The following is a 17,696-nucleotide window of genomic DNA, read 5'->3' as shown; positions in this document are numbered from 1 at the left end:
AGCGTTACATGCTCTTTTTGTCCTGGCACGGGTAGCGTATGGTTGTTATTTGAGCCTGATTCTGCTGTTTTTTCAACTTGTTCAGCTCAGTAAGTATGGGTAGATGTGAACTGAGAAGATTTTCTGGTTTGGCACCTACAGATAGATAAGTAGCGGTTGTCTGATGACAAGAGGGGTGAAGGAGGCGTGCTCATACACAGATGAACACTCAAAAGCAGTAGTTAGGTACTTCAGTATTTTTAAGGACATATTTTCTCACAGCCAAACTGCCTACTCACTCTGTAGCAGGAAAAAACCCAAGCTGTCTACAGAGCAGGGACCAGATGGAAAGCTTTCTGTACTTCTTGATGGAACACCCGGCAAATACATGTAATTTTTATATATGTATTTTTTATCGACCAAAGCAATCTGGGACGGAATCTTCGCTAAGAGGCTTTTTTGTCTTCAAGACTGCGTTAGCATGGCAATATCACTTCCCAGGACCAGAGTTAGGCTCTCGGCCATGCTCCACAGCAAGAGAGAGACTCTTGGGCCCTGCAGTCTCTTCTGTCCCAAAGACTTGTCCTGAAGCCAGACCTATTTTCTGTTCCCAGCTTTGCCTCTCTGTGTTACCTGATTATAGGCAAGTCATTCAAACCTTCTTGAAACCTTTCACACACTGTATATCCTGTCTGGTCTAGATCCACTACAGATTGCTAGGTCTACCAAACGCTACGTTGCAGACAGAAGCCAATATTTGTGTTTCTGTAATAAAAATTCTGGGAAAGAAGCTACTCTTCACCATGTGTTTGTGCGGTGCCTCACGCCAGGGAGCGCTGATCTATTACAGATAATAAATAGTGATCGAATTGCTTATCTTTCTACTGATTCTGGTTCAGAGGAAGATAAGATCATTCAACTGCAGAAACCTTCACTGGCCTTTTTGTGCATATTTTCTATATTAATATCAAGCAGCATTTAATCTATTAAATTTAAGTGGTACATGGTGTACATGTTCAGTACTGCCAACACTGTTTTTCAATAGATGTGCTGTGCATATTTGTTTTAAGCATCAGTATAAATATTTTGAGTTACTCAGGCTCTCTGAACAAATTTGTCTTAATTTATATCTTTATTTTTTCATACATCTGTAATAATTTATTTAAACTTGGAATGATAAAAACATCAAAGCCTAATGTATTACTATGTTCCAATGAAGCTTTTTCAATTTAAATTATAATACTGGAATATTTATGTTGCTGATGGAGGAGGTGAAGATACTGTCTAAATCTTGAAGGATATAATGCCCAGTCAAAACAAGAGTGGAGCATGTTTCAGACACTGAAGTGCAACAATTTAGGGTAGTGTAAGCCAGTAATGTCATGTTTGTTTGCAGTCAGTGTTTTTCTGGTTGAGGACTGGCTTGTATCTCTCATGTGCAGAGGTACAGAAGTCTCTCTATAGGCATCAGTAGCAATGTGCTGCTGCAGGTGTAGAGAACTCCCTTTGCTGTCAGAGCAGAATCTCTGCACAACCCTCTGTGTTCAAGGCCATGTTGGTTTCAGTCTCTATGAGTACGCTTGAGTTGCCTTGGGAGTCTCATCTCTCCCTGCTCACAGTAGGGAGAACGTTGATGTTCCATTCTGCATTCAAAATTAGTTCTTGTCATCTTCCCAAAAACTAGTTCTTGTGTATCAGGGCCATGGTGACCAGAAGCAGTCTGCACACTTGACCTACCTAGAGAGAGGTCCTGATTAATTTTCTCCCAACAAACTAATTGTTTATTAATATATGGTTTAATAAAGATTGTTTAGAATAATGTTTTGAGCAGATTGAAAATACTTGAGCTGAACTATAAATTTTTAAATACAGCTTTTCTTGACTTCGAGTTAAGTGTTTGTCCAAATATTACTTTATGCTATTACAAACCCAAATTATAAGTTTTCTATAATCATAGTTTTCAATCATACTTTTCTATATTAACTTCTAAAAAATTAAGCAACTGAGTATATCCATGTTTAATAAACTTATTAAAAGCTGTACATGCTTGTTCTGTGCAAACAAAATCTGTTCAATCTATTTAGATAAGTTTATCTGCAAATGTTCACGCTTATGGTTAAAGAGCAAGAATGAACATTTCTTTAGGAGAAGCAAAACAAGTAAATCACAGTTTTTGCTGAACAGTTCAAAATTTGGTTGTCTCTAGGAATATCTATATATTAAAAAGGTGCTTTTTTGTTTGTGATAGTGGATAGGGAACACAAATGTGTTGTTTCTTCCTTCATTACTCACCTCCTAAGTAGGGCCTTCACATTTCTACCTCACAGGCCTGCTGAGATGTGATGATACATCTTTTAAGTATGCACCACTATTCAAATAGTAAATCTGATTCTTTTATTTCTTCCTGATATTTATTTGTAAATATGTGTGAACTTCTCCAACCATTTTCTGCCATGCAAGGCAGTTCAGGTAGTTGGGTGTCTTGACTTGGATTCTGTGTCAGCTTTTTAAAGAAACAGTGGAATTAAAACAAGTGAAAAACCCTGTTCATGACACAGTCTCTCTCTCTGATAACCAAAACAAAATAGATATTTGATTCTTTCACAAAATATTTCTGTTCTAGGTAGGTCTGAAAAAATTTCCATATTCCACAACCATCTTTCCATCCTGAGATGAATAACTGATAGCAATTTCTATTTTTTTCTCCACTGTTATAAGTTTCATATGTACTGACTCTCTTCTGGCATTTTTTGTGATGCAGTGGTTCTGCTCTTATGGTACAGCAACAGGTGTTGGAGCATTTACCATTGTTATAATGCTAATAAAGTAATTTACCAAGATCCTGGGCTCAAAACTTCTCAGAACATCTGCTTTTTGTTTGGTTCCATGCACATTACTTTCAGAAATTTTTGACTTCAAAAGTATTTTCCTGTTTAAAAAAATAAGGGATTTTTGGTTTTGTTTGTTTTAGGATTTTTTAAGTGGGAGGTATTTCAAAAGCGAAGGAAGCTACTGAAGTTCTTTGTCTTATATACAGTTCCTAGTGGTTATGAGATTTAATCCAATACTTGAAAATTCTGAGGTGAAAAATTAATTGTGCAGTAGTCATGGAACAAGAGAGGTCAAGGCACATCACTTGGTGGTACAAAAAATAATTAGGTAAAAAATGAGTGGCCTTTCTTAGGATCGATGTTGGCATGTGCTGCAAAGAAAGGAAGATGTTTCCCAAGATGTGTAACTATCTCTGCAGAGGGAAAGGACATATAGTTCCACCTGTTCTGGCAAAAAGTATGACTAAGTCTGACCCCAGTAGATGGGTAAAATGTGCTGCCCAGGGATCAATGAGCATTTTCTCAGTTCTCTTTGTCTGAGTCCTGGTAATCTCCAGGCCACGACCCAAGTCCCAGTGGGGCCATGAAAGAACAGTTAGAAATCCTTCAAGCTACATCTGGCTAGGAGGAAGATTGTAGCCCTCCAGCTGATTAACCGAAGCTCTGGAACGTGAGATTTTGTTGTAATCTCTATCTTAATGTGTAACTGCAAGTGTAATGGGAAAGCTGAGGGCAATCCTATTCTCAATCCTGTTCTCCCCAAGGCCCTCAAAGAATGGTGACTGAGGCAGCTTATAGAGTTGCAGATCCCCTGGTTTCAGACAATTTCTGAGTACTAACTGCATTCTGAATGGGAAACAAATATTGAAGAAGGATTGTCACTTGTTGAAAACAGCTGCTCCATAGGAAATCAGGTTTTATATAGTAAGAAAGCAGAAAAAATCAGCCAAGACAGTGTTTTTTCCCTCTTTAAAAGGGTGGCACTCAGACCTGGTTTTCTCACAGCATTTACAATTTTCTTTTACATTTTCAGTAACGTCCCATCCTCCCATGCATGTTTAGTACAGCTATAGCCACTTTTGGAGGCTGCCTGCTTTCCGGCAGCTAACCTCAACAAATCTAGCTGGGAATGATGGCAACAGTTTCAACTTAGAGCAGGCTTCCTCTGATTTTTCTTCTTCATCTCTTTTGAAACTGTTTGCAAGCTGCCCTCGTAGCAAGCTGCCCTCTTAACATGTGCTACACTCTTGCAGGCCAATCTGCCCCTGCTGCAGCGGGAGCTGCTGCACTGTGCAAGGCTAGCCAAGCAGAACCCAGCCCAGTACCTCGCCCAGCACGAACAGCTGCTTCTGGATGCCAGCACCACCTCACCTGTTGACTCCTCAGAGCTGCTTCTCGATGTGAACGAAAACGGGAAGAGGCGAACTCCAGACAGGTGAGCACCACCCCTCCTTTCATACCCTGCCCAGAGTGTCTGTGGGTCCAAGATGCTGAGCTCCACCACCACAGGGGGGAGCGTGCAGGTGGGTGTTGGGGGGATACTTGGATAGTGTTCCCTGGGTGCGGGTCCTGTCCTGCTTTCAGATCCAACCTGACCATGAATGTTTTCAGAGATGGGGCATCTATCACCTCTCTGGGCAACCTGTGCCAGTGTTTCACCACCTTCCTTATTAAAAATTTCTTCCCTTATACCTAGTCTGAATCTACTCTCTTATTAGCTTAAAATCATTATCCCATGCCCTTTTCATAACAGGCCCTGCTTATGCATGTCTATGTATACATACTTACACATATATATAGAGAGAGAACTACATACTCATATGTATTCCTGTGTATATAAATGTAATACATGCACACACTGATTCAGTCACCTGAGGACACACTGTGGTCATATCCACACAGAAGTAATGGTCAGCCAGTCCTGCAGTGTTTTGTGCACAGTATTGTCATGAAGTGACAAGCAGCAGATCATGCCAGCTCCATATGTGAGTCCTTTGCATTTGACGTTTTGTTGAACTCAGCATTAAATGTGAGGAGAGTCGCTAGGCATTTATATTGGGAAGTATAAGGCAAACCCCAGAGCACAGTCACGGCTTTGATTCCTTCTGCTATGCCATATTTCCAAAACCATACATGGAATATGCATAAGGATAGTTCTTTCAAAGAGGAGAAATGTTCACTGAAACCTGTTTTGTTGTTGAGCTGAGAAGAGTCCATGCAGAAAAGGGGCAAGCAAATGCATGTGTGTGAAGTACAGTAGCTTTAGGGGTATGGAACAGTTTTTAATTTTTGGAATAAAGTTCTTTGTTTAGTGTTACAAGGAAATGGCTCTTGTGGTTATTTACTTTTAACTGTCTTCCTATGCTAATGTTAGAAATTCAACTGGCATTTACATTTTACCTTTGGGAGATTCAAGTATTGTATTTTTCAGTGATTTGTTTGCCATGGGTTTTATAGTGTGGAAAACTTCTATTATGCTGTTCTGCCAAATACTGCTACCTGTATGCCTGAGGTATGCAAGTGTCCTAGTTATCCTTTAAATGAAAAAGATGAAGATTTGTGAAGTCAAGAAGCCTCGTAACTTTGTACAGGTGACATTTTTGTGTTGGAACAGGCTTGAGTGGGACAGAAATAAAGAGAAAACAAAGTCTGAAAGCTCACGGTAAAACTTTAGGTCTTCTCATAGCCAGAAGTGAACAGTAAAATTTAAAGTTACATAGCCATTAGATAGAAAAAGATGTGAAAGTATTTGAAATTAGTTTGCCTGAGATTGTGTTTCAGAAAAATCACTATGGATAGACAAGAAAATTAAGGTACAAGCAGAAAAGCTCATTTTATGTGTAGCTACCCTCTTTTCACCAGTTTTTCCGGACAAGTAGACCAAACTGAAGCAGCTACTGGGGTTAACACAAGCATATTTCTACACCCCAGAAAGATGATTAATTTTTGGACATTTTATGTGTATTCTCTTACTATGTGCAATGAAATAACTTTTCCAAAGCTGGAATTTAGCACCTCGGGGCAGTTCTGTATATCCTCAGTCTTTGCAGAGTAGTGTACCAAAACATCTGTTAAAAAGGCCTCTTAATATCTTGTGAATAACTTAAATGTCAGCATGCTGTACTCCAGTGTCAGTAGCAGACACAACATTTTTCCTACAAGGAGATAGGCACATGAAATTATCTCATAAGCCAGTGAGGTATTGCTTGACAGAATACAGCGGAGAAGAGAGATGTGCCTTCCTGACAGCCCTAACTCACTTTTTTTTTCCTGTTAGTAGAGAGCAGTATTACTCACATCTCCCACAAGGCTACAAAGGAAAAATGCAAAATAAAGTATTTCCTTTGCTTTTCATCCTTAGCATTTGGAATAATGCTCCCTCTATTTGAGATCCTGTTTGACAGTGTTGAATTTTGGTTATTTTGTAGTAAGTACAATCTCACCTGTGTTATCTTCAGTCCTGCTTGTGAGGGAGAAAATGGATGATGCAGGTAGAGACCAGAACAAGAACTTTGTAATGGAAAGACCCTGTATTGGTTTTATAACAAAAAGGACATAAGATTAGCCCATAAAGGGACCAGCAGGTCAGAAGAATATTGGATTTTAAAGTCAGCCTTCATCTTTTAATTAAAACTGAGGCCCAAACCTAGAAAGATTTGGGTCTCGTTTACGAATTTTGTTCTCAGCATTTCCTTTTAGTTAAAATAGGTAGGTGGTCTTGAAATTCCTAAGTCTGTGCTTGTGAAATCAAGTGCCTTTGGTTTCACAACTGACATCTGCCTCTCTTAGGCTGTGAACAACTTGGGGAGCCTTCAGTTCCTCCACAGGTAGTAATGCAGCTTTTGGGGTGAGGGGTAGACAGTTTAACTTCCAGTGTTGTGGGTAAGAGCCTGTGTTTGAATTCCCAGGGTCCAGGGAGGATGTAGTGTGGGGTGTCCCACTGGCCTGCAAACTCCAAGGTGCGGCAATTTCTGTCAACTGCAGCCTGAAATTCAGCTCCTTAGTTCTGGGGAAGTGGTGTATCAGAAAAACCCATCCTTTCTTTTTGACTCTCCAAGTATTTGCTGTAATGCAAAATGCTCACGTGAAAAGAGACCACCCAGTGCACCCATTGGAATGGTACCTCGAGCTTAAAAAATAAGTTGGTTTTGTTCAGTGTCAAGCAACCCTGTCACTGGTTAGTCACATCTACTTCTCCATTGCCTATGACTATAATAAAAGCTATACAGAAAAAATACGTGGCAGTGTTTGCTGAGCCAAGTTCAGTGGAGTTGTCTTGTGCACTCAAGAACATTTGTACAACAGATTTAGTAAAAAGAACAAGATGCTTTTGGAAAGATTCTTAAATTTACTGAATTGGAGTCTGCATACCTTTTAATTATGATTAAGTAAGTCAACCACAAAAAACTGTCCTCAGAGGCAGAACATGCCTACACTGAGTGAGTATTGAAACCAAATACTTGTCTGGCTTTATACTCATTGCACTATTAATTATTTTAATTGTTTACGGAGGAGCATAAGGAAACATCTGGAAATATATATACCTTTTGTGTAGATATATAAGTAATTTTCAAATATGCTACTAAAAATAAAGCAGAAGATATCAGACATACTTTAAGAAAAGGTTTACTCCATGGCTCGTAAATGAAAAAAAATTGCTCAAAGGCCACATCTTTCCAGGAGAACTAAATGCAGTTGGAGTAATTTTGATTGAAGAGGTGTGTATATATATATATATATATATATATACATGCATGCATTGTATATAATGTGTATGTTATATATATACTTACACATTTATATTTTTCATTTGGGCATGGGTAACTGCATACCATTGATTCCAGTAGGGGCAGAGTACAGTAGAGGATTAGGCAAAGAAAGTGGAACATGTGTTACATGTAACCACAGCTGCCTCATGATTTTTTGTTAAAGAAAATCCACATACAGTAATTTTTTCTGCTTATAATTTCAGAACCTTTTTTGCATATCCATTTTCCAGTTCTGTTTATTTATCTGCATATCTAAGTCTACTATATGTGAGTTTTTATAGAGCAATCTGACAGCCGAGCTTCGTGTGTTACTGAATGTTTTCTTGGTGCATATGGTCTGACACGGATGAGCAGCCACGGTGAGATTTTGGAGTCTATTAAACTAGCTCATTAAAAAGATCAATCTGTTTCTGTAATAACACTGGGAACCATCAGTCACTGCAAGAGAGGAAAGCTGACACCTGAGGAGACAACACATTTTGGTAATTTGTTCATGACATGTCATGAACAAAGTGTTCACTGTATTTTGTTTACAAGTTTTGGAGTTTACGTTCTGCTGTAGTAAAGCAAAGCAACTTGGACCACAGTGAGTTTTTATTTTGGTGAATGAATGCTTAATTATAAATTACATGATTTTAAATATATTAACCACACAAAACTTTGTTCTAATTACACAAATCCTGTGAGCTTGCTGGAAATGGCTGATGGCATGTGAGCATGTCATATAGTGACTCTACATTTATGACAGCTGCCTACAAAGTGGATGTAGGATAGCAAAAACTTCTGTTAGAATAGCATTCTTTTGAGTGAAAAGAAAACAAAAGTGGCCATGATTGTATTGTGACTTTAGAAAGTGGTGCTGTGGTTGCAGTACACTTGGAACCTATGACAAGAAATACATGTTGAAGGTACCTGGGCACAGAGCCCAACTTTGATAATACTGTTAGGTAAATCTTATTTGAAGAGGCTCCTCAGTATCTCAGTAAGGTGAAGGATGCTCACAGCTCTTACAGCTGTGCTCCTTGTATGCCATGTCTAAATATGAGGAATTTTAAAAGAATTTTCATAATATGAACTGCTAACAAGGCAGTATTAATCTTTTCCATAGCACAGTATTATAAACAGCTACTTTATTCCAGCAAAGCATTATCATTTGTTTGGTTCATCAAACCTTTATTGGTGGAAATCAGTTTAAGTCAAAGCATCTTGCACAAATAGTAGATGAACAGCTTTGTCTCAGTCTTGAAGCTGACTGTAGTGTTCTTTGAAATTGGCGTAATACTCTCGATCAGGTGAAACCTAATTTTCTAGCCAAGGCAGTTTTGCATGGTCAGATTTTCTACACAGGAAATTATCCATAAATTGCAATCATTTAAAACTGAAATTACAACCTCCAAACAACATAAATTCTATTAAATGGGTACAGGCTAAAAAGTAGTGTCTATTCTGCTGTCTTTAATCTGAGTAAATCATGGCTTCAAGTAAAATGACCCCTGTTTGTTTATAGCTGAAGGACTCTATCATATTGCCAGTTTTCCAAACAAATGTGTTGATTTATAGGCACATCAAGGAAAATGTAAGTGTCAGTTACGTTTCCTACATGTTCACTGTACAGCTTGTGGTTACTTTGCAAAATCAGATGAAAACAGATTAAAATTGTGACGGTGTTATATTTGGAACTACTATTCACATGGGCCTGCCAGTTACTGGGAAACAGGAATGCTTCCTCAGGCACCTGGGGAAATGCTGTTGCCCCGAGGGGGTGAGACCTAAAAGAATGAGTAGGACTGTGCTGAGAAGCAGACTAGTAGGTTGAATTCAGAGCATCTGAATTAAGGCACTCTTCAGTACCTTGTCTTTTATCACTATAGTCAATATATTCAGATATAGTAAATATGGCAGTGATTTCTGTTCTGATGAGGTTTTCTAAGTTGTTACCTTTTTTCTATATATTTTATATGGTCAGAAACATAAAATGAGTTTATGTACAGTCTCGTTCTGGTATTCTGCTAAGCTGTTTTATTTGGTCAGTGCAGAAAATATAACAACAAATTTTAGAATTAAATTTTAACACCCAGAAAAGACACGGCAGCTGTTGACCAGCATAACAGCAAAAACATTATTTTAATTTCGGTAAATGTGTTTTCAGCAGTCATGTTAGTTTCTGTGTTAGTCAAAGTTCAGTGGATATGCCTGGTGTGTTTTCCAAGCTAAAGCAGCACATTGCAGTTAAGGTAATGAAGTACAAAGCATTCTTAAAAACCACAGAAATACCTGTACATTAAGGTGCAAATATATACTTACGTATGAAAATATATGATTTTAACATCAAGCTGTGGTGCAGAAAAGGAGAACTGGATTCCCACTTGTCCCAGTTTTCTGCCTTTACTTTTCCTGCACTGAGTGATCAAAAGTCAATGAGTTATTTAATCGTTTGCTGTTTCTGACTTTTACTCATCTAAGTTAAAGAACATTCTAACTGTAGCACTAAAGGACTTAGGCGAATTAATAGCTTGTCTTGTACAGACAGGAAAGTCCATTTCTTTTGATTGCATAGTATTTTGACAACTGGAAGATTGGCATACTGAGTTTGAGTACATATGTGCAAAGAAAACACACACCAGCAACCAAATACAAAACTTGTCTTGAAGAGCTGTCAGAAACATCACCACCTATTGAGAGTTATTGCAAGCAGTTACATCATGCCAAAAGTAATAAAAAATATGTGATGGACCTCAGGTTTTCTTGGTTAGGAGTTCTCACAGCCATGCTGTATTTCTTTTGGAACAAAGTACATGCTCCACTTTAGCAAAGTATGTCTTTTATATCCGCCCAAAATTAGAATAGATGTCCTGCTGTGTTGGTGAAAGATTCTCCCCTTTTTGCCAAGTTACAGTTTAATAAAATACATATACCTGCAGCTTCTCTGGCATTAGTAATTTTGGTGAGGTCTCTGAGAAATTGCTTCACTCCTGAAAACAGTGAAGCCCATCTTTTAATTTCCTTCTGCTAGTTACAAGATCTTAGTTTGATCTTCTCTCTCAGAGGATATTGACAATGATTTGGTTTCATCCTTCCTCTCAATGGCAGTAAATGTGAACCTGCCATTTACAAGGGGCGACATTTAATACACTGACTGTTTCCCCAGAAAGTCCCTCAAGGGTGGTTGTTTCCTGGTGGAAGGTTTGTTGTAGAGCAGTTGGTTTTAACAAGAGGCAAACAAGAAAATTAGCTCAAATTTACCTTTCTCTCAAGGTGCCAAAAAATCGTATTATTACTAGGAATGATACATTATGCCATCCATTTCTTCCAGTTCTTTTTTAAAAAAGCTGGAGTATTATCAGCAGTTTAATAAAGGTTTTTGGAGGGAGGACTGAAACTTCAATGCAATATTTATACCTAATAAACTTTCTTATCAAGGCTAATATTTTGTAGGTTTTCTTTATTCACATGGTAAAAAAACCCCATATTTCAGTGAAATGAAACTTCCACAAAACAGTTGTGAACCCATTGAAGTAACTCTAGTCTTTTTTTTTTTTTTTTTTTTTTTTTTTTTAATTTTAATGGATAATTAGTTCAGTATGAGTTCGAGGTTCTCAAGCAGAGGTGTCCAGTAGAGACAGCTTTGGAAATAGCTGATTTTGAATTGAATTAAAGTGTAGCTAGAACATAAGAAACCCTCAGTAGCTCTTCCAAGTTGCCTGAGCATAAAACCCCTGTCTAAGAGTAATGGAGTGGGAAATTCTGAACGTTACTGAGGACTTGAGTCTAATCTCATCTTCCTGCAAAATTAATGATAGTCATAGCACCTTTGACCGGAATAGCCCAGGTGGTGCAAAACTGTCTGAAGGATGCATTTCTCATCATCTAAAGTCAATTCTACCCCAAAGTCTCAGTGTCACACCTATCTTGATGGGAGTTCATGGCATGCTGAGCTTTAGCACACTGACATGCACTGCTAGACTGTCTGGTATCCTCTTGGGAAAAAACCATTTCTTGAACTGCAGATTTCTCCTAATCACTGTAAGCTATAGCACTACAGAAAATAGGAATTTCTTGGTCTCTAGCTTCATGTATCAGTTGATTGTTTCACCTGTGCAATTGCATATGTATCCACCCCATCAGCCAATGATCTCAGCAAAGGCTGTTTGCTCTCCAGGCCCTCGTTAAGTGGCTCCATCAGAAGGCTCACCCCTCTAGTATTTCTCAAGTTACAGGGATGGTTAGACAAGGTGAATGAATTCTTTGTATGTTTCAAATCAGCAGTGTTATGAAATGTTCTGCAACACCACACACTTGGAGCAAAGTGAAAGAACAAACTTTAGTTCCTCAAGCTGCATGTGTAGGTGGGGGTGCATGTTCCCAAGTTCTGTTCACTAAGTGAATTAAAGTTCCTTTGCTTTGTTTTTCAGAACCAAAGAAAATGGCTTTGACAGAGAGCCTTTGCACTCAGAGCATCCAAGCAAGCGGCCCTGCACTATTAGCCCAGGCCAGCGGTACAGTCCAAATAATGGCTTATCTTATCAGCCCAATGGTCTGCCTCATCCCACCCCACCTCCACCTCAGCATTATCGTTTGGATGATATGGCCATTGCCCACCACTACAGGGACTCATACAGACACCCCAATCACAGGGACCTCAGGGACAGAAACAGACCTATGGGTAAGGCACGTTGATTTTCTGCATTGCTTTTTTAGGTTTCTGTTCCCCTTGTAACTCTATTTTGTGAACAGGACCTTTTTACCTGCTGTTCAGATATAGCCTTCATGGCTGTTTGTCCATCCATCTGCTTCTAATGGCTTATTTCAGATCTGTATTTGTAAAAGTGGATTGAATTGTGTCTCTTAAGTAAGAGGGCCAGAAGGGGGAGGAACCTGTGTTTTCAAAGCTGCATAAGTGAAGTGGACACTCAGATGTATGGCAGGCAAGGATAGGTAAAGCCTTTTATTTTTCTTCTAGTGCCAGATTTGTGATGATAGCAACATCAATATATCATGATTGCAGCTTAGAGCAGAAGAAAGTTGTTATCTTTCAGAGAAGTGTTTTGTGTGTGACATCTCCAGAGCGTGGGGATGCCTGCAGAGGACGTGAACAGCAGAAGCACCAGCCACTCCCCGTGCAGCACTGTTTGGTTTAATGGGATGTCTGATGCTCTTGGATTTTACTTCACATCTGCACTTAGTGTTCTTCCTTGTTTTAAACACATCTTCAGTAAGAGAGGAACACTTACAAATATTCAGCATCTGTATAGAGGAGGCTAAACAAAGAACAAGTGTTGGTTCCCCTTGAGTGTTGATAATAAATACTGGCTTGGTTGTATCATGTTGTCAGCTGCTCTGATATATGTGCTACATTTTAACCACATGTTGTTTGAACATCTGTGAAGGGATGAACCCTTAATGATGCTCTGTTGACATGGTAGTAATTACTGTATTTAGGGAAATAACACTGAGTTTATACTAATATTTTTTCAACTCTCTGAAGTACAGCTAGTATTTGATGCACTGAGTTACCAAATAATTTCCTTGCTGACTTCAAGTAGTGCAAATGAAAAATTATATATTGTATTATGTTATATTTATGTCTTTAATAATTGTATGTAGTCAGAAAGAGTTATGTCCATTTTTGAAAGGTCATCTTGTAACCTATAGAACTTACAGAATTGAAGACATTAAATGAACAAAACAGTAGCATCTTGTGTGGGGAAAAGTACTAAAGAGAACTTAGAGCAAAGTTTTTAAGAAGCCTATTTTTTGTGGTGGCATTCCTGATGCTAGAACAGATAATGTATGATATTTTTGTCTACAGGCTCTTTTCTTTTCTGCTTTTTTTTTTCCCCATAGAGGACTCCCAACATTGTAAACACGATTTGCTCCTCTTTGGCAGGGTTGCATGGCACACGTCAAGAAGAAATGATTGATCACAGGCTAACAGACAGAGAATGGGCAGAAGAGTGGAAACATCTTGACCATGTAAGGGCTAAATATACTTTTATGTATTATTGTCTGAAAGGAGCCCTTCTTAGATAGGAATTTAAAATTGTTCTTTTAAAACATGTCTGAATTCCAGAACAAGTTTTGAAAGCTTTGCTGATTAAATTAGAGGGCTTGATGTTCCCCGCTAGATAGTTCATACCAGGCCTTGCTGATAAGTGTGTCCTGCAGTGTCCTAATTATTACAGTCTGCCAAAAGAGGTATGGACTTTGTCTATAAACACTGGATCTGGGGCTTGGATTTGTTCCTGAATTTATTAGCTCTTGTAAAATTTGTAGGCATCAGTTCTGGACCACATCTTGTGTCCTCTGTGGTGCCATGTAATACTAGTGGTAGGACTACAGCCTGTTCAGTTGTTTTCTCCTTGTCTTTGCTCTTTCTCCTGTAAGTCTCTATATGTATAGTTTAGGATCACCTGTTAAAAAGGAAAGGATTGTCATTCTTGAAACAAGTCTAGAATTTTTCAGCTATAGTTGAGGTTAACAGAGAGGGGCTCCTTCATTATTAAAACCCACGCACTCAGTACATTAACGTTTTCTTTATTATTATGTCACTCTGTGAATAAAATGTTCTTCTTTGTTTCTGTGCTCCATCCACCGCTGTGAATAGTTGTTGAACTGTATAATGGACATGGTGGAAAAAACTAGGCGATCTCTCACTGTCCTACGGCGATGTCAAGAAGCAGACCGTGAGGAGCTGAATTACTGGATACGGCGGTACAGTGATGCGGAGGATTTAAAAAAAGGCAGTAACAGCAGCAGTAGTCATTCCAGACAGCAGAGTCCAGTGAATCCAGATCCAGTTTCATTAGGTACAGTATCTTTATTGGAAATCATGTACTGATTCTCTTTGAGTTCAGTTAAGTGATAGATGATGTTTGCATTTGTTCTTCTGATTCTTCTGTTATAGTGATGATTCCACTCTGCTGACTACTGAATTAAGTATAACTCTTATGCCCTAACAGTGGTGTTGCTGGGTGGAATGGCTTGAGTGTTTTTGGGCGATGCTTGGTAATTTGCTTTCCATTCAGCAAAGTCTGAGAGTGGTGGGGGGAGGACAGACGGTCGTGTAGGGGTGGAAAAGCAGTGAGATGTGCACTGACTCTGTCCCTGCTGACTCCCCCTCTTGCCTGATTGTTTAAGAAAATCTGTAGGTGCTCCTGGATTGTTTGCACTTTGAAACAGAGGGCTTTCACCTTCTCAAATCAAATGACTTGGAAGTTGTCTTTCTAAGGAAATGAAGAAAGTTGTAAAGATATAGGCACTTCTTAGCTGTACTTGGTTTCTGTTTAAGAAAGGAACAAGATTTGGGATGCTCACAGCCATGCTCATATGATCCTCCTAGGTCTGTGTCCATCACTGCAGCTTGTGCAGGTGTGTCTGAGGTAGTCTGGGTACTGTTTGTTGTGTAGTTCCATGAAGCTGTGCAGGCCTTGGCTCAAGCTGCAGAGCTTGAGCTGAGTGGGCTGCTGCTGCCTAATAAGGACCAAACAGCTGGGCTCTCAGGCTCTCACCCCTGCAAACCTTCACGGTCACACTTGCACGGTACCTCACACAACTACTCTAAGAGGACTCTGGTCTATAAAAAGAAGCTTCTACTTTGGGGGCTTTCTGTAAGTTATTAGTATTTTGGCCTTCTGCTACCCCCTCTCCTCATTTTAATGGCAGATATGGTAAAGAAACATCTTGGTGATGCCTTTTTATTGTTCTTGTTCTTTTGAAGACAACAGGAGACTATGCTTGCTTGTCTATTATTGTCTTATAAAAAAATAAATTTTATCCAATGCCATCTACTCAAAATCATCATAAACTGTGCTCATTAGTAGAATTGCATATGTGTGTTATTTTTTTGCAACTATATTTTATTTTTAACTGTGTTTTCCTTTTGCCTTTAAGAATAATTTACTAAGTCAAAAATTTATTTAGTTGCAAATAGAAAAACAGAAAAATATAATCCCATGTCCATCATTCTCTTGGTAAATCTCTAGAGTTATTACTGTAATATTTAGTGCCTCTTGATAACAAACAAATCTTTTATGTGTGTGTGTGTGTCAAATTACCTGAGTCAATAGCTCTATAAATGTGCTCCAATCAGTGGAAGGAAGGGTTATGGAAATGCTGTTCCCAAGTTCACTAATAAGTCTAGTCCCTAGAGGAGCCCTTCTCAGAAAGTATTCATGTAATGGCTTGTAAGAACAGTGCTAAATGTAATGTAAAGAAAGACTCATAAATATGGCATCTGAAATGTCAATCACATCTGGAGCCTCAGGAGGAACACTTGTGAGTAGATCAAAAGCAGTGGCTCACTTCTCTAGTAAAGCTGTGGTGCAAAAACAGACAGGCCACAGTGCTTGTGTAGTTAGTAGGTAAAAAAAGTGGAAGGTAACTTGAGTATTTATATATCCCCAAGGAAACTGGAACTCATGACATTCATCAAAACTTTATAATATTACAATCCAATAAAAATAGTTATAACCACAACAACAGGTACAAAAGATAAAATTAAGATCAAGCATACAGTTAGATCCCTATATTAGCATTTTGTTTGTGTATTTGTCAAGAAGAATTCTTGGAAACAGCAAAGTCTTCTGGCTTAAAAGATAATTATACAGCACAGCCTTTGGCATTGGACACACCAGTCAGCTCTGCAGTACTGTGGATACAAATGAACTGGCTGAAGTGCAGCCATTCAATTTTAACATGTCCATTTTGGTTATTTGGCTGAAAAAATACTTCTGAGACTCACAAACAGGAAACCTGGATTGCTTCAGTGATGTACCATCCATGTCAATCATAAATATTGGTAAGAAATGCTTTTATGTCTGACATGACAGGGAGAAAGTACTTACTTTGGAGTCTATGGAAAGCTAATCTTTATATTTCCTCAAATCTGCAGTAATCTACTTAACGAAATGAAAACCTCTAACATTAAGAGGTATAATAAAACTAAAGCAGTTGTCTGTGAGCCTTGAGATGCTTTACGGCTTTTTATTTTAGTTTTGAAGTGAGGAAAAGGGATTGCAAAATTCCTCCAATATTTTAATTAAAGTACCACAACATGTAAATATCGGGGAGGTTGCTACAGAGATTCTAAATGTCAGTTATTCCCCTTTGTACCTTTTTTTGGTTATTTTTTTAAACAAGGTAATCCACCCTTTAAATCCATCTTGTCATCTCCACTAGCAAGGGAGAAAAAAGAGGGGGCCATGTGGCTACATTATCTGTGCCTTTGTTTCTTTTTCGTTATGATTCGAATATCATCACCGAAGTGATAACTTCTCACTTCAAACATTATGCCACAGCCTGCATAGATAGCTCTTGCTGAAAAACTCTGAGCTGAAATCTAGCATGGATAGTTTGAGTTCAAAAGTAATTGAAGAAAATTCTGGTTGTCATTTTGAACCAGTAGACCATTTTTCCTGCCAAAGATTTTGTGCTTCTTTTAATTTGACATTCCTATAAATCATGTTGAGCATGGCAGTTTGCAATATCTGATCAATATTTTTCTGTGGATATTTTTAATTAAGAAATTAAATACTTGATCATTCATTTTAATGCAATGTAATCTAATACACACATTAGCTAGCTACAACAGGTTTCAAGCTCCCATTATTCTCCAAGAGTGTGCTGAAGGTAAGATGGGTCTATTCTTTTCAGTCTGAATAATACATGTTTATGAAAGTCTAAAAATGACTCAGACTTTATATATATTCACTTGATTAACTGTGATGGTCTATGAAGTGAATAATACATCATCTGACTCCTCCATTTCTGCTGAAGAATTTCAGTACTACATACTGCAGCAGGACTGCAACTTTCATCCTAATAGTGAATAATTACACATATCAGACACTGTATACTGAAATACACACAGTGGGATAAATTAAAGATGAGGGTTCTTCAGCATTGTGGGTTATAAACAAGATCTATAACCATACTGAGTGCAGCTGTGGCTCTAGATAAGTGGAGCAGGCACACATCAGAAGGTCTGCAGCAGTGTTGATATTTTGTGTCTGTTGAATTTATCTGAATGGAAATCTTACAAAATAGAGTTTGAAATCTCCAACTGAAGAGTGCGAATACCTGCAGGATTTGCCTCAGGAAACCAGGATTCTCAGAAGTG

The 17,696-nt window shown here is 38.4% G+C and overlaps 1 protein-coding gene across 9 annotated transcripts in view; it reads left to right on the top strand.

Moving 5' to 3' along the window:
• Positions 1-17,696, top strand: part of RUNX1T1 (RUNX1 partner transcriptional co-repressor 1) — a 114,759-nt gene that overhangs the window by 73,197 nt on the left and 23,866 nt on the right. For all 9 annotated transcript variants that reach the window (XM_039548915.1, XM_039548916.1, XM_010404986.4 and 6 more), the window contains 4 exons: positions 4,064-4,245; positions 11,992-12,242; positions 13,467-13,552; positions 14,184-14,385. In XM_039548915.1, coding sequence (XP_039404849.1) covers positions 4,064-4,245; positions 11,992-12,242; positions 13,467-13,552; positions 14,184-14,385 — 721 coding nt within the window. The remainder of the gene's footprint in view (positions 1-4,063; positions 4,246-11,991; positions 12,243-13,466; positions 13,553-14,183; positions 14,386-17,696) is intronic.

This window comes from Corvus cornix, chromosome 2, assembly GCF_000738735.6.
Source record: "Corvus cornix cornix isolate S_Up_H32 chromosome 2, ASM73873v5, whole genome shotgun sequence".
Lineage (NCBI taxonomy): Eukaryota > Metazoa > Chordata > Aves > Passeriformes > Corvidae > Corvus > Corvus cornix.
The sequence above is the reverse complement of the archived record's forward strand: the minus strand, read 5'-3'. Positions and strand labels throughout refer to the sequence as shown.